Source organism: Sturnira hondurensis, unplaced genomic scaffold (genome assembly GCF_014824575.4).
Source record: "Sturnira hondurensis isolate 20B ecotype Veracruz unplaced genomic scaffold, ASM1482457v3 Scaffold0020884, whole genome shotgun sequence".
NCBI lineage: Eukaryota > Metazoa > Chordata > Mammalia > Chiroptera > Phyllostomidae > Sturnira > Sturnira hondurensis.
In genome coordinates, this window is record NW_028093515.1 from 383542 (window position 1) to 405647 (window position 22106).

General features: G+C 54.8%; 1 protein-coding gene across 3 annotated transcripts in view; it reads right to left on the bottom strand.

Annotated features, from left to right (window-relative positions):
• The window catches only part of ACTN4 (actinin alpha 4), a 70054-nt gene that overhangs the window by 9714 nt on the left and 38234 nt on the right, over positions 1 to 22106 (bottom strand). For 2 of the 3 annotated variants that reach the window (XM_037030799.1, XM_037030797.1), the window contains exons 2-11: positions 17674 to 17788; positions 17315 to 17434; positions 13908 to 13994; positions 13210 to 13297; positions 11211 to 11289; positions 9983 to 10064; positions 9143 to 9228; positions 4713 to 4805; positions 2649 to 2879; positions 2053 to 2200 (exon numbers count right to left, since the gene is read on the bottom strand). In XM_037030799.1, the coding sequence (XP_036886694.1) occupies positions 2053 to 2200; positions 2649 to 2879; positions 4713 to 4805; positions 9143 to 9228; positions 9983 to 10064; positions 11211 to 11289; positions 13210 to 13297; positions 13908 to 13994; positions 17315 to 17434; positions 17674 to 17788 (1129 nt within the window). Of the gene's footprint in view, positions 1 to 2052; positions 2201 to 2648; positions 2880 to 4712; positions 4806 to 7830; positions 7917 to 9142; positions 9229 to 9982; positions 10065 to 11210; positions 11290 to 13209; positions 13298 to 13907; positions 13995 to 17314; positions 17435 to 17673; positions 17789 to 22106 lie in introns of all 3 variants that reach the window. The other variant, XM_037030798.1, reaches the window with a different exon arrangement.

Consider the following 22106-nt stretch of genomic DNA (forward strand, 5'->3'; position numbering starts at 1 on the left):
AAGACTGGGAGTGGGCCACAGCCAGGGCCACCATGGACGCAGGACGAAGGGCGGCCACCAAAAGGAATCCGGGCTCATTTCGCTTCTTTCCCCAGATAACCCAAGGCCTTCGGGAAAGCATCCACAGCGCCCCTCACCCTGCAGGCGAGGGATGTGCAGATGGGCCAGGAGGCTGGTCTCTCCTCCTGTTTGCATCCTCGGGTGGTACAGAGACTTCAGGCTTCAGGTCTTGGGAACGAGGGTGGGCAGGCCTACCTGGGGGCTCTGGGCTGACTCACGACACAGGGCTAGATGCCAAAGTGCTTGCACGCCTGCCAGTGGGGAGGCGGGGGCGTGGAGAGGCCACGGAACCAGTCAGTGTGCCCTGGCACACAGTCAGACCAACTTTCCCTGAAGGCGTTCACATGAAGGCCAGCTCCCGCATCACTCCTGGGGAGGGGACCCTGATGGGCCATCGGACCCACAACTTGGGCAACAGGAGACCATCTATCTTCCCGCGGTTTCCTGGAGTCCAAGGCAAGGGAGACTAAGGAAGTGATAAAACAGGCCAAAAGGCCCCAGAAGGGAAATCCAGAAGGATGACACTCAGAGCTGGTGAGTGACAACAGATGTCCACAGTGTGGACGAGAGAAGGAAACAGCTCAGTCCAAGCACGAGACTCGGATGCTGCGAAACCCACCTGTGCACAAGGCCCTCCGATTTGAGAAATGCCAAGTCTGCTGGCTTGTGGGTTCCCTCGGAAGGGACCTCACCTACCTGGAAAACTACCACACACAGGGAAGAGGCTCAAGAGAGGTTTGTGGAATGAAGAAATGAACAAATAAAGGAAATGCCAATACCCTCTGCAAGGGCTGGGGGTGAAGCCATGGGTGCCATTTCTTTCAGGCACGAGGGAGGTGCCTGCACCCCTGGCCCACGCCTCTTGCTCGCCTGCCCTCCTGGAACCTCCCTCCGTGTTCCTTGCCAGGTAGAGGAGGGCAGGGTAGCATCTGATCTGGCGGCTGCTGCTGAGAACGGCAGCCTGAGCTAGCGTGTGGAGAGCATTAGCTGGGATGTGGCCGGTGGACACAGTGACGTAGGCCCAGGTCTGCAGATCACAGAGCTGTGTGTTTGCGTGCTGACGGGAGTGGGGCTTCTGGGTAGGTTTCAGCTCTGGCCAGTGCTGCAGCTGCCTCACAAGCAGCTGGGAGGGGAAAATGGAGTGGCTACCCAGAGGTTCAGTGAGGATCTCATGGTGAACTGTGCTGACAGGAGGGAAGGAAAATCACTGTGAGCAACTCAAAAAAGTGTGAAATCAGCTGGACAGAGTGGTGGCAGTGGGTGAACCTCCTGAATTCAGTAACAGCAGGAGGACAGAGACATTGGGAAGGAAGTGGGAGGGCAATGTCCTGTGGATGGCTCTTGGCTTTCCCAGCCAGACACTGGCTGTTTCCTGAAGGCTTTTAGGCCCCTGGTATCTGGAATCCCAACCATGGTGTGGGTCCTGACCAAAGGCCAGGGACGTGATGGAATTCCACATCCTGAGCCAAGAGAACAGGCAGCTGCAGAGCTGCTGAGAAACAGGAGGCACTGCTGTCCTTCTGGGAGAAGCCACCCTGCAGTGGGGCCAGGCCCCTTGGAAGGAGGCTCTGGGTGGCTGGGAGTCTGTGAGCACTGTCTGTGGGTCAGGGGGCAGCTCTAGGTCTTGCCTTGAAGGATCATGCTTGGGAACAGACCCATCATCCAATATGAGGTCCTTGGTCACAAAGGGTGTGGAGACGGAAGGTTGTGTGCTTCCTGCACACGGGCTGCCAGGAAGAGGGTCACTTCCTGTGAATGGCAGCATTCGTGAATGGCTGGTCTCTGGTGACCCACGAAGGGGCCCACCTCTAAGTCATCTCTGAGACCGGAGCAGATGGGCAATAGGAGGACCAGAATCCAAACTGTCTCTTGCTGCCTGGGGCTGGATGAACCCAAAGCAGCATTTTTGACATGCATGCGCTGTTTGTGTGTGCACATGTGTGCACGTGCCTGAGAGACAGGAGTGCAGGAAGGGAGTGGGGAGGGCCGTACCGTCAGTCCAGGCCTCGTGGATGGAGGCCTTCTGCCGGAACTTCTCCGCCAGGTGGTCTAGCCGCTCCAGCCTCCGGATCTCGTTCAGCAGCCACTCCTCGTAACCCTTCTCCGCCTGCTCCAGGTGCTGCCAGCCGTTGTTGATGTCCTGCAGGGCGGGGGGGAGCAGGGCTATCACAGGGGCAAGGCACCCGAAGGGGCGGTACCTCCCTGAGGGGCACCACATGAGCTGGGTCGCGTCTACTTCCTGCTCTGCCACATCTGTGTACCCAGACAGGGCTCAAGACCTGCCAGGAGCGATCAGTTCTTTTAGATTAAATTAACACATGAAAACAAAGGGTCTCAAGTACTGGGTTATGGTGCAGAGTCACGGCCAACTGGGGTTCTGAACTAACCCTATTCCACACAAACTACAGTGTGGTTGAGGATGGGTATAAAAGTCCAGGGAATGATGGGGGGCTGTTGTGGTGATGACAAAGTGCCAAGCTGCACCCCAAAGGCCGTGCACTCTGGATAAGACGGCAAGCCTGGCGGTGGTCTGGTAAACCTGCAGCTCCGGGGCCCCGGCCCCTGCGCCCCCAGAGCCCTGCCCTCACCGAGACCATCCTGCCCTCGGAGGGCATGAAGGCGGGCCGGTTGCTGAGGCGCAGCTTGGTCTGCAGCGTGTTGAAGTTGATCTCCAGCTGGCACTTCTCCTGCACCTTGGGCGGCTTGTGGACGCGCCGGTAATCGCGAAAGTCTTCCAGCTTTTGCTGCATCTCCTGGATGGTCTTTTGGGGCACGCGATCCTCCAGCCAGGGGATGGTGCGCCGGATCCACTCCAGAAGCTGTGGGCCCACGAGAAGCCGTGTGGCCTTGCCAGGGTGCCCTCAGAGCACTGGCAAGGCCACCCACGGGTTCACAGGCACATGGGATCCGGATCTTTGAGGACCCTGTCTTGGGGAATCACCCCTGCTCCCCAGACAGACTTCTCCGTGATTTCCATTGGGATCCCATGGCAGGCAATTCTGGGAACATGTGCCCCCTCGGAACCACTGTGCCGTTCCCTGGTTACTTTGTTTGTATCTTTGCTCTTTTGGTCTTCCTCTTCCTCAGACCTAATCAGGGCCCCTCCTTGGTGGCCTTGCCCATCACACCCACCATGCGGCCCAACTGCTGCTGTCACCACTGAGCTCAGGGCTGTCTGAGGGTGTCACTGCTCCCCTGTGCACTGACTGCCAGGGCCTTGAGGGCAGGACCATGCCTGGCTCTCGCGGGGGCAGCCAGCACCGTGCACAAGGCCTGGGACATGGAAAAATTAGAATGTGGAACTGAAAAAGAAGGTGATGTGTATTTTTATGAGCCACTCACGTCTTTGATGGAATAAGGCCAGGGCACGAACAAGCAAACTAGACATTCTAGAGCAATCCTGAGAGTAAAATCAGTTACTATGCAGCACAGATTTGCTCAGAGAAGTAATTCCCAATGACAACTTCTGGCACAACAAGAGAACCAAGGACAAGGGTATCCTTGTGTGTCTACATCTTGATGCATGGTGCCAGCTGCCTTTTCTTGGGAAGGACTGGGATTCTAAGATATGTATGTAACCTTTAACCTTTTCTTGGTGTTAGAAATAATGCTGTTAACAGATGGTAGCCCTTTCTTTTAAAAATATCCCCCTAACAACAATAAAAAACATATAAATAAAAATGTCCCCATAACTTAACAAAATAAAAAGTCCGTCCCTGCCCTGGCTGGGTGGCTCAATCGGTTGGAGCACTGTCCCGTACGTCAAAGTTTATGGGTTCGATCCCTGGTTGGGGTGCATATGGTGGGCGGGGCCAATCGATGCTTCTCTTTCCCTTCCTCTCTCTCAAATCAACCAAACATATCCTTGGGTGAGGATCAGAGGGGGAAAAAATGTTGGCCACTACAGGCTGGCTATCAAATATTTTCTCAAATTATTCTGGTCTGTGGAATCTCAGCATCTGGGAACCACTCACTGGTCTAGAAGAGTTGTCAAATTACTGCCTTTGGGGAACTTAAATGTTTTAATTTTTTTATAAGTCAACTTAAAAAATAAAGGACAGAACCCAGAAGAGGTTCACTGAACACCCACACTCCCAACGGATGTTCCAGGTCAGGCTCCGGAGCGGAGCTGCCTGGGTTTAAACCCCAGCTCCCTGTCCTACTGGGCCCAGTCTCCTCCCCTTGTCCAAGAGGGCGGGTCCAGACGTGCCATCCTTGACCCGGCCTGCCATGACAAGCCCTGGCCCGGCCGATACTGTCATCTCGGTCTCTGTTCCCTGCTAAACTGGTCCCTCTGTGGGGAGGATGAAGGACTTAAAAAGCTCCCCAGATGACTAGAGAGCAGTGTGGTGTTCAGAAAACCATGTCCTTGAGAATGTGTGTTGGAACCCGAGCTCCAATCCCAGGAGCCCGCTAGCACGGCAACATACCAGCCTGACTCCAGCCGTGTGCAGCCCACCCGAAAGGCCGTCTCACGTACTGGCTGGGGCAAACTCCAGGTGGCACCTCACCACCTTTTCCAGGAAGTCTCGCTGTGACACCTGCTCTCCACTCTGCAAGTGTCACACGACTTATGGCCAAGGGTTAACAAAGGGTGGCCCGATTTTTCAGCTCTGGTAGGGTCACTGGGGGTGGAGGTAAGTGGCACTTACGTCGCTGGCCAGTCTCTCATAATCTTCCATCAGGTGTTCATTCTCCTGATTGACAGCCAGCACCTTGCAGATCCGGTTGGCTGCTGTCTCAGCCTGGGGCGGGGGAAGCACACACAGTCAGGGCTGTCTGGGGCAGGGAGACCCTCCCTCCTGACAGGCATATCACTTGAAAGCTGGCTCATCCACAGCCCACACAGAACTCCCCGAGGAGGGAAAGAGAGGAAGTGTAGCTCCAGCGAGATAGTGCCCTGAGTGCCTGTGTCCTAACAACCCTTGCTGGCATCCCCACAGCTTACTGCTCAGGCCACTGCCCAGGGAGCCAGGCCCCTTGGCTTTCTCGGCCTGGTCCCTGGAGGTGCTGAGAGGGGTTGGGAAGCCCTCCCACGCTGGGGGAAATGGATTAACCGTCTCTCTACTGGCTCACAGAGGGTTAGGTAAGGCTGGGTGGGGTCCTCCACGAGGCCAAGCCCTGGAAGGAGGCTCCCCTTGGGTGGGAAAGTGGGCTGTAGTGAGGCAGAGTGCTGGAGAGCTGTGGGGCGAGCAGAGGGTGGGGATGCTGGTGCGCCCCCAGAGAAGCCTGGTGGTCAGTGCACAGGCAGAGCACACTAGACCCCTTCCTAATCTCCCCCTTGGAGGTGATGTGGATGGCTCATTGGGCAAAATCACAATCCACAGAAGGGAGCCAGGGATTCACAGAGCAGGGAGCGGTGCAGACAGTGACAGTCTCTGCCCAGAACTACCAGACACTGTCCGGTGCCGGCCTGCCGAAGGGGAATGGGATGAGTGGAGAACGGGGGTGAAGGGTGCCACACGGGGAGAGGAGAGACCAGGTACCTTTCAGGAAGCACAGAAAGGGTCCCAGAGGAAGAGTTGGAACAGCAACAGAACAGGAACAGAAATAGTGAGGAGGGTCTATAGAGCGGTGAGGAAGGAAAACAGACAGGCTTGGGGATGGCTCCAGACTTGGCCCAGCTTCTCCCATCCACACACTGCTTCTGGGACAGGCGGGCAGGTGAGCAGGGACCAGCCAAGGTTGATGTGCAGACACACACACACACACACGGCATCACGCTGCGGGACACCTGCCAATGGCTCCAAGCAGTGCTCCTCAAAGATGAGGTTCACAGGAGCTTGGCCGGCAAACACCTGGCCCCAGGAGGCAAGGCCAAGATTGCAGCTTTCGGGGCAGCCATGGAGGTTGGTCCCTGACCCCCGTCTCTCGGAAGAGACAATGGTACCCCAAGCTGAAGCCCACTCTGCTGTGCAGACACACAAAGGTGGGGGCTGCTGGTCGCAGGTGTTGTTTCACTACTGAATCCCTGGCACCTAGCTCAAGGGTTGCTGTGTTTTAGACAGTCGGGTTGATGAATGAATGAGTGAACAAAGAGCAAATGCTTTAGTGACTAGAAATAAACTATCAGGAGAGAATGAGCACACTCGTGCTGGGCCTGGGGTTCACCTTTCTTTCATAACCAAAATAAACCCCAGAGAGTGCTCTTTTAAGAGCTTGGTGAACACACAATGCACAGATGATGTGTTACAGAGTTGTACACCTGAAGCATATGTAATTTTATTAACCAGTGTCACCCCCATAAATTCAGAGAGAGACACGGCCTTGAGCCTGTGGGGAAAAGACAGCAGCAAAAATAAAAAGCATTCTACTGCTGGCCTTAGAAGCAGACACAGGCTGGGGGAAGCCAAACTTGGGCTCGAGAAGCCTGAATCCTGCACTGCCCTTGGTGAACGGCAGCTCATAAAAGCTAGACCTTTATTTCTTCCAAGAGGGGCCTGGATGCCTCAAAACACCCCCATGCTCTGACCAGAGCCTTCCTGCGAGTGTCTGCTCCCACACCCCTCCGGGCCCCCTGGGCCCCACCACAGAGTTCAGCTCTAAGCACAGGCAGGTAGCTGGGGTAGAAGAGAAAGCACTCTCACAAGGGTGGTGTGGTGGGCAGGGAGGCTGGCATGGGACCTGCAGTGGGGAGCCCAAAGGCACACGTGCTGTTAGTTGGGGTTGGCGGCAAGGAATCTTCCATCACTGCCCACCCCACACCATCCTGCCTTCCCACTAGGGTGCAGGGTCCCCCTCCACTCTCCCTGCCCGCACCCTCCAGCAGAACACTCCAAACACAAGCTCCAATCGCATGCTAGGCGGGTGGCAGATTGGCTGTGAAACCAGCTCTCCGGCCCAGGGCTGGGAAGAACCATGATGGGCAGGGACAAGGCTGCCCCGACTACCTGCCCGAGCACAGAGCACTGACTGGGCCAGGCACGGTCCTGAGCTCTTCACCTGCATGCGCCCATGTCAGCCTCACAAGCTTCCTCCTCCTTTAGCTGAGGATAGCGCACTCCCCTGCCACGTAAGGGACGAAGAGTCTGTGCCTAGCTCTACCCTCTGGCATGCAGTAAGTGCTCCACAGACGAGGGCTAGTTTTTCTCCTCCCTGCCCACTTGCCAGTTGGTGACACAAACTCAGGTCGCTGGGAGTCCACTGCTGCCCACGGCCAGAGACCAGAAGGCAAGTGGAGGAAACAGAGGGCCCCTGAGAGAAGCAGCAGGGGCAGTGTGAGGTCAGCCAGGCTCAGGGAGAACTGCCGCTGGCAACACACTTCTGACTGCTCTGTCTGTGTCAGCAGGGCTGCTGGGGACAGGGCCCCAGAGAGCGGGGGCAGCAGGAGGCAGCTTAGAGAACAGTCTAACTGCCCAGCCTGAGCCTTTCCTAAGCTGTCTGGGAGGGGAAAGGGACGCAGAGAGGGGAAGAAAAGCCAGTGTACCAGGCAGGTGGCCCAGTACGAATCATGGACAGAGAAGGGTGAGGGCAACTGAGTGGTCAGGAACACAGGTCCAAACTGCTGCTCAGCTACTTCAGGGACTCAGCTGTCCTGCCTGGGACACGGACGCCACCTCCCACCTCACAGAGCAGGCTGTGTGCGGAGAGAGTATCTGTGGTGTGTCAGCACTGGACTTGCATCAGCTCATTGGTGGCACTGAAGCCCAAGGTCACAAAAAACCGGCCTGACCAGGTCAGTCCCCAAGCCGTGGTGGCCCTCGGCCTAGCCAGGACCCCAAGGGCAAGCCTCCAGCCACAGCAGCCAGGTGTGCTCTCACCCCAGCTCACCTTTTGAGCCCCCGAGAAAGCGTGGTAGAAGCAGGACACGTAAGTCATGATGGCTTTCTCATCTGGCCTCAGAGTGCCTACAATATCTGCGCAGAGAGAGAGAGAGAGAGAGAGGCAGGAGAGAGTGAAAGGTGCAGGGAGGGCGGCCGGGGCCGGGCCCTAGGCTCATGCAGGAGGAATAGCGCTTGCTCTGGACTGGAAGCCAAACCCTGGCTCTGGCCGTGCGGGCCTGCCTCACCAAGGCTCTGGCGCGGGGAAGGGGGTTTCCAAATAGGTGGATTCCTTTGCTAACCAGGCCTGTGTTTGTGACACCAGCTACTGGCTCTAAATAGGAAGACTTGTTTGGGGTTGAAGGGGTTAAACTCTAACTGATGTTTCTCAGAAAGTAAGATCACGTCTACCACCTCAGCATAAAGTACCTAATAGTCTCCTGTGGCCCTAAAATAAGACCCAAATTCTTGCTCTTAGGCTATAATAATCTACACAGTCTGGCCCCATCACCTTCTCTGACCTCACTGTTAACTCTCCTCTCCTCCCATTCCTTGAAGAAGCCAAGCTTATTTCTGCCTCATGGATTACGCTTGCTCTACCCTGTGCCTGGAATGCTTTTTTAAAAAATTTGAAGATTTTTATTTATTTTAGACAGAGGGGAGGGAGGATGAGGGAGAGAAACATCAGTCATCAATGTGTAACTGCCTCTTGAGCACCCCCTACTGGGGACCTGGCTTGAGACTCAGGCATGTACCCTGACTGTGAATTGAACCGGCAACCCTTTGGTTCACAGGCCGGCACTCAATCCACTGAACCACACCAGGCAGGGCTGGAATGCTTTTCCTACAGATCTTCTAACGACAGCTCCTGCTCATCACTCCAACTGCCTGTTCATGTCACCCCTCAGAGGCTTTCCCCTGGGCCCCATGCTTTATGCTGGGCATCCTCAGGCATCTCTATCCCATCGTCCTGTCCCATGCGCTCTGCTGTGTTTATCACCACGTGAAATGTCTTGACCTGTGGATGTGCCTATCTGCCTCATGCTAGCATGGAAGCTCCATGAGAGCAGAGATCCTGCCTGACTCAGCCACTGCTGTATCCTCAGTGCCTAGTACAGAGCCTGGTGCAGAGTGGACACTCCACAGACAGTGTGAGCAAAGACTAAATGGGCAGCAGTGACGCCAAGGAGCTGGGGTGTAGCTTCCAGTCGGAGACAGGCCACTGCCGTCTGCAAGAGAAATGAGGTGAGCATGGGAGGCGAGAGGCAGCAGTGGCATTGGGCAGTGGCAGCGAGGTGGGCCTGCCTGGCCCTGCCCGGTACCTTCTGCGCTCCCGAAAAGGCATGGTAGAAGCTGGACACATAGGTCATTATGGCCTTCTCGTCGGGCCGGGCCGTGTTCACGATGTCTGCAAGTGAACAACAAGGGTTAAACTGCCCAAGTAGGGGTGGGGAAGGGGTGGTCACTCACCAGGATCCAAAGGCTTCCGAGGCCACAGTCATCCCAGGAGAAAAACCCTTAGAGCTGGTTCAGTGACCCTGGTGACTCTGGCAGGCCCAGCCACACCCTCAGCCCCTGCACCCCCATGGTCTCTAGACAGGCCGCAGCTGTGGGAACTGCATTAAAATGAGGCCACTTCCTCTCTCTCTGAAAATGTCCTCAAGGGGCTGCTGGAAAGTCAATCCCAAGGGCCATGAGAGACCAGAGACATGGGTCCTAGGGTGAGGGCGGGGTGGTACATAGCTGGGAAATGAAGCAACACCAGAGAAGGAAAAAAACGAAACATTCCACACTGGTGGGCTCTGGACTGCAAACCAGCGGCAGGCACGGTAGGTACAGGCCTTGCCTATTTGCAGGGGCCGGCCCTCCCTGGCCACCTGGCTCCCCACCTTCCCCCAGGTGTGGGACTGGGTCAGGCAGGGCTCCGGCAGCCTCCAGAGTCCATTGTCCTCAAGTTCCCCACCCCGACTCCTCACCCTGCTCCATCCCTGAGTGTGTCTGGCCTGCGCAGGCTGCTCCTGCTCTGGTTCCACTAGCAACACATTGTCTCAGGTTTACCCAGATTCATTCAGCCATTCTCACTGGCTCTGCCAGTTTTCTGAAGTTACCGTAAGGCATACCCACAAAACACGGTGCTGGCTGAACAAAAGGGAGGTACTTACCCTCTGCATCCAACATTTTGGGGATATCTAGGTATTTCTCTGCCACCTCAAAGGCATTATTTAGGTTGGTGACTGGGTCATCCTAGAGGGAGGGAAGTGAGGGAATGAGGAAGACTCCATCAGAGGGGCAGGATGTAGAAGCAAAAGGGACCCAGGGCTGGCCTGGATCTGGTGAAGGGGTAGGACCGGAAAGGTCCTTTTTTAGGGAGTTCTCAGCCACCTCTGAGAACGTCTCTGGTAATCTTGGTGGACAAGCTAAGGGATCTTGTCTCCAGAAAAAATGAACCCTTTTCTCACAGTTTCCAACTACCCACAAACCCTAAGTTAAGCCCCCTGTCCTGAAGCCCTTAAAGTTGGTCCAGACCTGAGCCAGCATTGGGGGTGGTGGGGGTTCGGGGGAGCAAACTGAGTCTCCACATTCCAGTCTCCCTGAACCACCCCTTCCCGTCATCTCCCACTGCTTATGGGATTAACACCCACTTCAGTGGGACCCTCCCTCACATGTCTCTACCACCTTCCAGCTGGGGTCCAGTCCCACTGAGGCTTGAATAGATAGTTCAGTGAGACCTGTGCCCCCACTACCTGGAATGCCCTCTCTCTGGCCCTAGGCTACCTCTTCCTGCCTGTACAGGCCCTCCTCGATCACGCCAGCCCAGGTGTACCATCCATCCTCTGCAGCACTGTCTGGCCCTATCCCCTCCTCATCACATTCAGCGTGAGCACCTGTACACGGCCTCATGTGGCTGGCCTGCTCTGTCCTGCCTTCCCCATGAGGCGGGGAGCTCCTAGAAGGCAGGGCCTACAGCTTACATGGTCACAAGCTTTGCACAGACAAATCAGAAAAGGACCCTGCCTTGGAAGTGTCTGCCAGCAGTGACGGTTTGGGATTCTTTAATTCTCTTCCCCATGGAAAAAGAGGAAATGCTTCCAGAATCCAGAGTTAGTTAAGAAAGGGGGGGCTGGAAGACATGGCTGGGCAGGCCCTAAAATAACCCCCGGCTGCTGCAATGTCCATGGAAGGCAAAGGGGACAGCCTACACAGGGAGCAAGGGAGGTGAGAACAGAGCCAGGGCCTGGTGACAGTTGGCGCAAGGCTCTCCCAGCCTGCCCATCTGAGCAGAATCCAGCTTTGGGTACAAGTGATAGATGGATTTGGGGGATGTGATTCAGAGTCAAGGGTCAGACTCAGGGTATCTGTGGGCTGTTGAGGGGAACACAAGATACATACCTTTCTCAGCTTGTCATACTCGATCAGCTCAGGCCTGTGTCGGTGGATCAGGGCATTGAAGGCAAGACCGTCCTTCCAGCTGGGGATGGAAAAGCCAAGGTTATGAGGAGGCCCAGGCACTGTGGTGAGAGTGCAGAAAGGCCCTGGGCACTTACTGAGGTACTTTAGTATGTGTGCCAGGCACTAGAGGGAGACGGTATGGCAGGGTGGCCGTGACCACAACTGCTGAAGCTGAGAGGTCTGGGGTCGAATCCCAGCTCTTCCACTTAACTATCAGGCAAGTCCTACAATTGCTACCTCAGTTTCCATGTCTGTAAAATGGGATAACAGCACCAACCTCATAGGGTTGTTGTGAGGATTAAGTAAGTCAATAATGGAAACACTCAGACCAGGACTTGACATATGACAAGAGTATATGCAAGGCTCTATAGAACTGGACAAGCCCTCCGAGGCGAGGCAGCCCACTGCAGGAGGCTGCTGTATGACCTTCGCACCTTGGTATGACCTGACCCATATAAGCTGGCCAAATGCCAGGATGTGGCTTGGCACAAGGGTCTCTATCAAGGCAAAATGAAAACTGGTCACAAGCTAGACTGGTCACATTTTTCTCCTTGAGATCCTCTAAGGGTTGGTTCCTTCTGGGGTCAAGCTTAATGTCACCTCTTCAGAAAGGCCACACCTGAGCAAGATACTCTCCCAATTACTTACTTCCTTTTTTAAATCCTCACCTGAGGACACACTTATTGATTTTTTTGAGAGAGGAAAAGGGAGGGAGAGAGGAAGAAACATAGATGTAAGAGAGAAACATCAATCAGTTGCCTCTCATAAGTGCTCTGACTGGGGTTTGAACTTGCAACCTAGGATATAATGCCCCGATGGGGAATCGAACCCTCAGCCTTCCAGTGTATAGGACGACGCTTCAAGCCACACTGTGCAGAGCCCTCCCTATTAGTTTCTATCACCTCATTCTGTTTTGTGGTCTGTGTACAGCACTTCTCACTATGTGAAATCATGTTGTTGGTTTATTTGCACCTTTGTCAACGATTGGCCCCTCTGCTGAAGTGTAACTTTCCAAGGGTGGGGACCCACTTTAGTGCTGCCACCACTCCTGGCGTGCAGAAGGCACTGTGTAGATATCTGCCAACTGAGTAAACACATGAACAAGAGAGGCAGAGAGGACCCGCCAGCTGGTGACAGGAAAAGGAGGGAGGCACACAGAGGAGCTCCAGGTAGGAAGCGTGTGCTGTTAGTAGCAGAACACAACGGAAAAGTCCCCAACCTCCAGTGCTGGGGCCCCTGAGAGCCTGGGGACACCAAAGACTCTCTGTGGACCCCATGTGGCCCCACTCTTCATTCCTCTGTGTGCCCCCTGCCTGCTCCATCCACCCTGGGAGGACCCCAGAAGGTCAGAGGGCCAAGCCAGATCTAACCTCAGGACCAGCACCAGGCCGCAGTGCCTGCCACACCCTGGGTCTCGAGCGCACTGGGTCCTGGCAGCGGTGCACGCCTCTCGTTTCCCTCTCTCACCGAGGGAGAGCACGTTCACCGCAAGGCTGAGTTTTGTTCATTAGAGGGGACAGAGTATGTTTTTATCGACACTCAATTCATTAGCAGAGCTAAGGACAGGTCCCTCTTGAGAGCTCAAAACAAACAAACAAATTAATTTTTTTTTAAAAAAGGGCTTTGCTGTTGCTTCTGAGAATCATGTTGCTTGGGGAGGAAGAAAAGTCTGTAAGGCGGGCCCCAGAACTGCTTTAAGGCTGTCCGCCCAGGACGGTGAGACGACTGTGGCCACCAGCCACCGCTGCCGCCTCCTCCTTGGGGAGAACACAGGGGCCTTATAAGGAGCTCACAAGAGCCAGTGTCATGGAAGGGACTCCCTGAGGGCTGGCAGTTCACCGACCAAGACGGGCATGGAAAAGAGCACAGGCAGAAAGACAGTGCCTCAGGTCCCAGGAAGAGGCGAGGGAATGAGTCGGGCTTCGGGGCTTCAGCTCACCTGATGTGGAAATTCTGCACATTGACATTCTTGTATGGGGCCGTCTTTCTCTGACACCACAGAAGGAGCCCTTCCTTGGCAGAGGTCTCTGCAAAACACACGAGGACACAGCGCTGGCTCAGATACAACCACACTTCCGGTTCAGGCAGAACTTGGGGGACAGGCCACCAGACAGAACAGCGGTAACAGCTCCTCCCATTCCAGGCCTCTGCTGATCCTAACTGCTAATCCACACTCACAGCCCCAAGAAATAACTCTAGGATCATCGCAGGAAGTGGCAGTGACAGAATAATGTCAAAATCTGAACCTGTGCCATATTTCAGACCACAAGGCCTGTGCCTCTAACAGTCAGGATGCACTATCAAAAAAGCCTTTGATGCTGGCCTTGGCCTCTCCCCCTCTCCTGAAGGGGCCTGAGCATCTGGCCCTGCCACTCAGGTTCTCCCAGATGTGGCCACAGCCTTCAGGAAGTGGAATGGGAGGGGCCTAAGCTCGACTCTGGGTGGCTTCGAGGGGGTACCCCCTTCCCCTGCAGCCTGGGCCAGGCCCTATGAATGACACTGGGAAACAAGGATAATAAGCCTTGAGGCCTGAAGACAAAACGCCCCAAATCCTGATCTACATCTCCCCAGCTCAGGGGGAGCCCGGGTGGGGAGAAAAAGTGGCGCTTTGCTGTCAGGGGGACTCTCAGCTCTTACCTTCCACTGAGATGTCCTGGATGGCGAACCTGAGGATGATGGTCCAGATCATCCCCAGTGTCATCTTTGCGTTGCCATCCACAATCTCTGCGCGCAAGGGGGAGCAAAGGGCCAGAGGGTTGTTAAACCAGAGTGAGGCACCCCCACCCCCAGCAGCCTTCCCACCCCATCCAAAGTTAGCTCTGATCATCAACAGAGCCACCCAGACCTGCCCTCCGCCACCCTCACTAGGAGATGTCCCCTGAACGCTCTGGGAAGCACAGCCTCAAAAGCCTCTGTATACATGTGTCCTTGGCCTCACAAGCATCTTCCCACCTGACAAGCTTGCTCTCGACCCAGCTCAAAAGACTGCTCCTCCTCAGGGCTTGGTCACAGCCCTCTGCCGAACCCCCACCGCCACACCTTTACGGGATGCTGTCCCACTAGTGGGTACATGCGGTCCCCTTCCTCCCAACCCCATTGCTGCCACCTTTGTCCAAGCCACTGCGGTTTCCTGCAGAACTCAGTGCACTGCCTCCCACACCAGCCCCTGCAATTTGGCTCCATGTAGCTGCTACGGTGGTCCCTTTATTTTTATTTATTTATTTTTAAATTCCTAACCCAAGGAATGTTTATTGATTTGAGAGGGTGGGAGAAAGAGGGAGAGAGAGAAAAACATCAATGTGAGAGAGGAATCATCCGCAACCTAGGTACATGCACTGACTGGGAATCGAACCCACAACTTTTTGGCGTATGGAATGATGTTCCAACCAACTGAGCCACCTGGCCGGGACTAGGGTGGTCCCTTTAAAAGGTGCATCAGATTTGTGTCACTCACCTACTCAGAGCCCCACTGTGGTGAAAAAGAAGACCTGGAGTCCAGCTTCTAAGGCCTGTCCTGAGCGACCCGGTCCCTCCCCTCCCCAGCACTTCTTAGCTGTGTCCTTTCGGCAAGCCAGGCTCTTTCTTGCTGTACGGAGCTCATACCTTCTGTCCCCAACGAAACGCATCTCTCAAGCCCTTCCTCAGATGGCTGGTCCTTCCCATCCTGTCAGCCTCTGCCTCTATGTCCCCTCTCCAAAATGGCTTCCCTGACTCCCTGCACCCCTCCCAGGGCCTCCCCCCAGCACTCTGCTCTCCTCACACACAGATGGCCAACTGGAACCATGTACTTGTTGGCTGGTTTACTTGTTCACTGGCTGCCTTCATGACCACTGCATCCCCAGCACCTTGATGAGAAAGGTACCATGTCGCTGAAGGCGGGGGGGAGAAGAGAGACACAAGGCCTGAAAAACAACAACTCTCAAACTTCTGGGAGCGAGAGTCTCGGGACCATGACATTCTTTAGCTTCAGAAACTTAGAGAAAAGTTACCTCTGCAACACTCAGGTCACCATATGTCTACTGCTGGGTGACAGACTTGTAAGTGGCCTCATCCAGAAGGAACCTGTCGGCCAGAGGGCCTGTGGCAGTCCTTCAGATGCCCTCTGCCCCCACACACCTCAGCACACAAGATGCAAGGAGAAAGGGTGGGGGAAAGAGAAGGTCACTTTAAGAGAACTTGCACATAATCCTCAAGAACAGAAAACTCCAGGGCGGGCTGGATTTGAAAAGGAGGTACAGTGGTCACCCAGAGGATGGGGCCAGCCTTCCCCAAGGACACACTTAAGCTCCCCAAGTGAAGCTGTGGGCTGACGGCTGGAGGGCCGGCTTTTGGCTTTAGTTTCAGGGTAAGAAAACAGCCTGCTGCCTAGAGGCACAGGAAGAACACAGTGTCTGCAGGCCCTTTCCCAGGGCCCCAAACCCCAGACCGGAAACCAGGCAGAACCTTCCCAGTATGGGGCAAAAGCACTGATTCATTTAGAAAATATATGCTGTGTTCCTCCCCAGTGCCAGACACCCAGACAATCTGGAGAAGAGGCCACAACTCCATTCTCCCAGCTGGTTACGTGGGGAGGCTGGTCACAGAGGAATTAGAGTGTTCCTATGGGGGAAAGATGGCCTCTCTCATTACACAGCCCCCAACTGCTTCTCAAACCTGCAGCTATGCCCTCAATTTGTCCCCTCTCATAATGCACCCCCCCGCCCCCACGCAAGGAAGCAATGATCTAGATCCTGTGGAGGGATAGCAGAATGGGGGCAGGGCAGGACTAGGGTTCTCAGGTATTCCAGAGCCCTCAGAATGTCTCCAGAGGCGGCCTTCCAGCTTTATCCCAAGGCCCAGTGGTCACAGGATTGGGAGGGAATTTGGGTATGAACAGAAAATATTTTTAGCCTGAGTTTTTCTTCAAATGAAAACTGATGACTGCCATGGGTCTCTCCTCTAACCCTTTCTGTATTTACTAACTAGCATTGGAGCAAAATAAATGCAGCTGTGAGAAGCAGAAGGCTGGAATGCAGCCAGGGGAAAGATCCATGCAAGGACAGAAAATCTCAGGGCTTGATTGAGTTTGGGGGCTTTGATATATTTTTTTTTAAACAAACACCAACTACCTTGACTGTGGCATTTGAGGCTTGGCAACCCTCTCAGGAAAGGTCCTGGGGTGGTGGGGGGTGAGGAACCTTGGAACTCTGTGCAGGCATTCTGGCCTAGAGCCTTGGCCAAACTCTCAGAGCCCTGTCATTAACAGCAATTAGTTTTCTTTGTTTTTCTAAAAGCTGGGACACCATGGATGTCTAGTGTAGGAAACACTGCTCTGACTAATGAGCAGAACTGTGAGTCTGGGCTGATGAGGAGGTGCTGGGCTCCATCAGTCCTCACCTAGTCTCCAAAAGCGCCAGTGACCACAAGACAAGGACCCGCTGCTGGAGTGACCACATGTTGTTGCTCTAGTAGGAGGGCTTGGAGTAGAGGCTTACAGTCCTGAGTAACCCCACTGGGCACAGAAGGATTCTTGGCATCCAGCCAGAGGCCAAACTCTCCCAGGTCGTGTACCCAGCAAAGTCTGGTCATCTTGGCATCCAGCCAGAGGCCAAACTCTCCCAGGTCGTGTACCCAGCAAAGTCTGGTCACGGACCTTCGGACTCGCACTCCTGGCCCCAGAACCCTGACACTGGGCCTCACAAGCCCTTCTCCCCTCTGCATCCCCTCCTGGCACAGAGAGACACCATGTCACGTGTCTGTCAGTGTCTCTGGGGCCCAGCACGAGCACAGCAAATGCGGTATCCAAGGTCCAAGTGAAGCCACTCCCTACAGAAGAAGCCTGCCCTGTGTGATCAGGGGTGCTGGATTTCCCAGGCTTGAACTGAATTATCCTGTGGATGGAGGGAGGGGGAACTTGTGGCCCCAATGTCACAGTGAGGTGAGCACTGTGGTCACTGCTTCAAGCATCCCAAGTGCTCTGCCACCAACACAACTTCTGTTCAGAAGGCAGAGGGTGGTCCTCAGAGCTTGCAGGTTACAAATCGAGCTGCCCCATCCAAGCTCACCTTCTGCCCCGATGGAGACCAGCTTGACTCCTTTGCTGGCGATGAAGTCCAGTGCTTTGTTCACATTGTTGATTTTGTGCACTCTCATCTTGCCCCGCTCCGGCTTAGGTAACCGCTCCCCTAAGAAAGGAGGGAGGAAAGCTGTAGGGTGGTCCCCACGACTCTCCAGAACCGGCCCCCCACAGCGCCCTGGGACCACCCCAATAAGCGCATGAGCAGACACACTGCTACTGCAGCTGTAGAGGCCTCACTCTTCCTAGCAGCAACGGGACAGATGGGGTGAGCCATGTCCCAGGGGCCTGCTGTGACAAGGCACCTGTCCCAGGTGCGGGTGGCACATTGTGGGAGAGAAGCCTCACCTGAGATGACCTCCAGGAGGAGCATGAGCTTGAGCCCATCTCGGAAGTCCTCGTCGATGTTCTCGATCTGTGTGCCAGCCTTCCGCAGGTGGGAGTTGCACCAGGCTGTGAAGGTCTGAGGGAGCAGAGAGTGGTCAGGAGAGTCAGTGTGGCTATTGTGGCTTCTAGCAAAAGGGCTGGGCTACAGCCCTGACCCCAGGACAGCACAGCCAGCATGGGGGCCCAGCTCTGGGCTCCACCCTTTCTGTACACTGTTTCTAATCTTTACAATGACCTGGGCAGGTTGATCTGAGGAAACGGAGGCTCAGGGTAGTTAACAGACCCACTGCACAGCCACCTAGGTGAAAAGTGGCAGAGCGCAGATAGGAACCATAGTCTGACGCCCTGAGCAAGTCCCCTCCCCACAGCACTCTGATGGAGCCTGGGACATAGAGCAAAGAGCGGCGCCACTGCCAACAGTCTGCTCGCTCAGTCATGCAAGTCTACGTGATTGAGCGCCAGGCCCGGGTGTGAAAACAAGAGGCAGGGGCCCTGCTTCTGCAGAGGTTACATTCTTTTGGACAGACACAGCCAGCCCTCAGTTACCCAGAGGGCTGACCAGACCACAGGCCCAGCCAGCACGACCCCCACCCAGCCGCCCCTCAGGCAGGTCAGGCAGCAATTTCCCCATCTGTCACAGAGGCATCCTGGAACAGGAGAGCAGTTGCACAAGAAAAGCCTCCTGTAAATTTAAGGTTTCTTCAAGTAGTCTACCTGGAAGCTTTGGGCGGCCCAACAGCAAGCATCTCCCCTGAAGGCCAGGAGCACAGACCCTCTGGCCCTGTGCACATCCCCACACTTTGTTTCCGTATCAGCCACATGTCCTCTGTTCCGAGGAACATGCCTCGCCCTGCCCTTTCAAATCTTACGGGCAGTGTAGCTCAAGGGGGCTGCAAGGCAAGTGGGAAGCAGCTACCCGCCCCCCGCGGAGTCAGGCAACTGTTTCTGAGGAACACTGAGCATGAGGAAGGTGAAAGGTGAAAGGGTGTTTTCAGGTAGAGAGGCTGTCCATAGACAAGAAGCCCAAATCCCAAACTTGAACACAGAACACCCAGTACAGGGCACTTGGCCTTCCAGTGGTGACCAGCCACTCAGGCCCCTGCTGGCTGGGTCATGTTATCTATCAGATATCAGCACCAGGGAAGCACATCATATCAGTTAAGGTGGCCATGCCCAGAATCCTTCTGGGGAAACTGGCCCACTCAACCTCCCACAGCGGGGTCTGGAAAAAGCCCCATGTCTGTTTCTCACGGGAGCCCCTGCCCCCCTCATTCTGCAGGGGTCGCTGTACACATGGGCAGACAGCCAAGAATATGCAAGAGCACGCTCCATGCCCAGGCACAGGCAGAAGCCATTTAGGGTAAGGAGCTTCCAAGGAGCCTCTGGCTAAGCACCACGAGTTTTGACAAGTGCCACCAGTCCTGCTTGTTCACAGACTCAATGCAGGGCCCTTCCCAGACAGAGAGGCTGCCTCATTAACACGCTGCACTACAGTGGGGACCACAAGAGATTTCCTTCTAAAACCAAGCAGAGGGTGGCGAGAGCGCATGGGACATGATGAGCTACACTGTCAGCAGCCCGGCCCCCCCATCTGCCTCTTGACAATACGAAGAGTTTCTCAGCCTAGGAGACAGAGACCCCCTTCTGCGTGAGGCAGTTCCCATGGCCTTGCCTCAGCCAGGCCCTACCCCTCCGTCAAATGGGCTCGAGGGCAGCTCCTACGGGGGCCTGCACCAGCTTGCCTGCCCTGACTTGATCTGACCCAGAAGTCTCCTCTGTGCAGGTCGCATCACAGCACTGACCTCTCTGCTCTCTTAACAGTCCTGCAGGCTCCTCCCTTCCACAACCATGAGTTACCTTGTGCTCTGGCCACCCAGCAGGATCTCATGAAGGAACGTACGGATTTGCCTTTCCTACCTCATTTCCCACACTCCTGCTATATACCTCTGAATTCAGACAAACCAGGGCTAGAGTGCTGGTTATACCACTCATGTGGGCAAGTCACCCAACTTTCCTAACACCCACTTCCTCATTTGTAATGTGGTGATGAAGTTGGTACTGGGGTCATGACCAGTGTGAGGACACAAGGTAACAATGCCTGCAGAACACATGACAGGTGTTCAATCAACAGCAGTTCTCAAGATGTCCCCGTGTCTCCCAAATCTCCGCTCCTGAAATCCTGCCTGCCTCCTCCACGGAGTGCTTTCTCTGTGCCCTGCCGGCCCTCGCTGGCGCTCAGCACTCAGCGTCACCCTCAGCACCTCTCTGACAGCCTCCTCCAGCTGTTCTGGATCTTACTGGAGGTTCCATGCACATGGGTAGGAATTACCTCTCACACCTCACATGTCTGTATAAAGCCCAAAGCACTGGTGGTCTCAGCGGTGGGCAGCGAATAGGTGTGGAACTCAGCTGCCCTGGAAAGCAGGAAGTGGCAGGGGATGATGAGCCTCTGCTTTTCCTTGTGCCCGAAAGACACTGTTGGACAATGAAGTGGCCAATCACATCCTACCACTGAGGATGCAAGAGGGCAGCTCCCAGAGGGCAAGCCCCCAAGGTGGTCCGCTGCTGCTGGGTCTGAGATCTACCAAGCCGGTCTGTAAGCAGGACTGGACATGTGTCTAAACAACACCACTGCCACCTCAGCCTGCCTGCACTATACCTGCATGCTCTGAAGAGGCACCGGTCTGGGTTTGAATGCAAGCTCCTCAGCTTACTTGGTCTGTGTTTCCAATCAAATGACTTGACCTCTTACACCTGAGTTCCCTTCTCTATAGGCTAAACTTATCAGAATCTACCTCCTGTAGTTTCTGTAAGGGTTGAATGGGGAAGGGGATGCTTTAAAGCCTCTGACAAGGCGCCAGCATAAAACACTAGGTGAACTGTGTGCGTGCGCACATGCACACGCCTGAACATTGTTGCTTCCCTCTCTGCAAAGGCCCTTATCCCGCCCCCATGGTTTGGAATGAAAATGAGACTGCAGGAGACCTTCTCAAGACAGTCTGTATTCCAACCTGTGGAGGCTCTGAACAAACCCCACCTCGTTGGGATCGGACCATCCGTCCTCACAAGGTCACCCTCCACCATCCACACACACCGTATCTCGGCACCTTTGCTCACCTTCTGAGCCGTAAACAAGAGCTCTGGCTTGTGGCTCACACAGGCCTGGGTTCAAATCTTGCCTCTGCTATTGAGGCAACCTGCCAATGGACAACCTTGGGCAAGCTATAAGACCCTTTGTTGATGGAATAAAGACAATAACCTCTTCACATAAATGAAGATTAGACAAAATAATGCAAGTAAGCCACTACGACTGTGCCTGGCAGTGTCATATATGTCAAGAATGACCTATTTTTAAATTCAGTGGTAAGTCTGCCATGTACTCTGTCTCCCTGGCTAGAAGGAAGCCGAGTTCCAAGCAGAACACATTGGGCAGGTGCTTGGGGAGAATATCCACTCACCTGGCCACGGTGCTGAGGAGGAAGAACTGCCTCCTGAACCTGACAGACACAAGACAGGAACTCCATGACAGACCCCCCCCCCATGCCTTGCTTGTCCCTGTTTTGTCCTCCTGAAAGATGAGGGACATCTAGAGGCTCGTGGAGCCCTGAGCTCTGGGCAAGGAGATCAAGACCCCGTGAGACCACCCTCGGGAACCGCAGCTGGCTACTTCTCCACACAGTGACTCATGAGGAGGAGCTGAAATTCGAACGGGACATGAAAAATTCATAGCTTTTCCTAGTTGGTTATAAAAATAACATTTTGCCTATACACTCCTCTCCCTACCTGGTTTAGACTAAAATGTGTGGGGCAGACAGTGTGGAGGGGTGGCTTCTATAGATGGGGGCCTGTGTGACCACTGCACCCGCCTCCGCTATGCAAAATTCTCAGTCTGACTGCCAGACAGGTCCCACCTGCCCCCAATGCTCCTAGGCCACCATGGGGTTGGTACACATCCATTCCCTTGACAACCATTTGCTGAGTGTCACCCCAGGGCCAGGCCCCGTGCCAAGTACACAGCAAGCCTAAGCAGACAGACTGCTCCACGAAGCTCCCAGTCTGATGAGGGAGAGTGTTCATAGTGACAATTGTAGCAAATGCTTCCACAGAGCTATGTGCCGAGCACTGTTCTAGGCACTTTGCCACATACTAACTTCTCTCATCCTCAGGACTATCTTCTGCGATCAGTGCTACTATTGTCCCATTTTACAAATGAGGAAACCGAGGGTCTGAGAGGTGGTATGACTTGTCCACAGGTAGTCACACACCTGGAAAGTTCCGGAGCTGGATGTAAAGCCAGGCACTGAAGTCCAGAGGGCATGCTCTGAAGTGTTATGCTGTACCTGCCCTCCTTCCTCCCACCCCTCAGAAAGGGACAGAGCTAAGGAGAGGGTTCC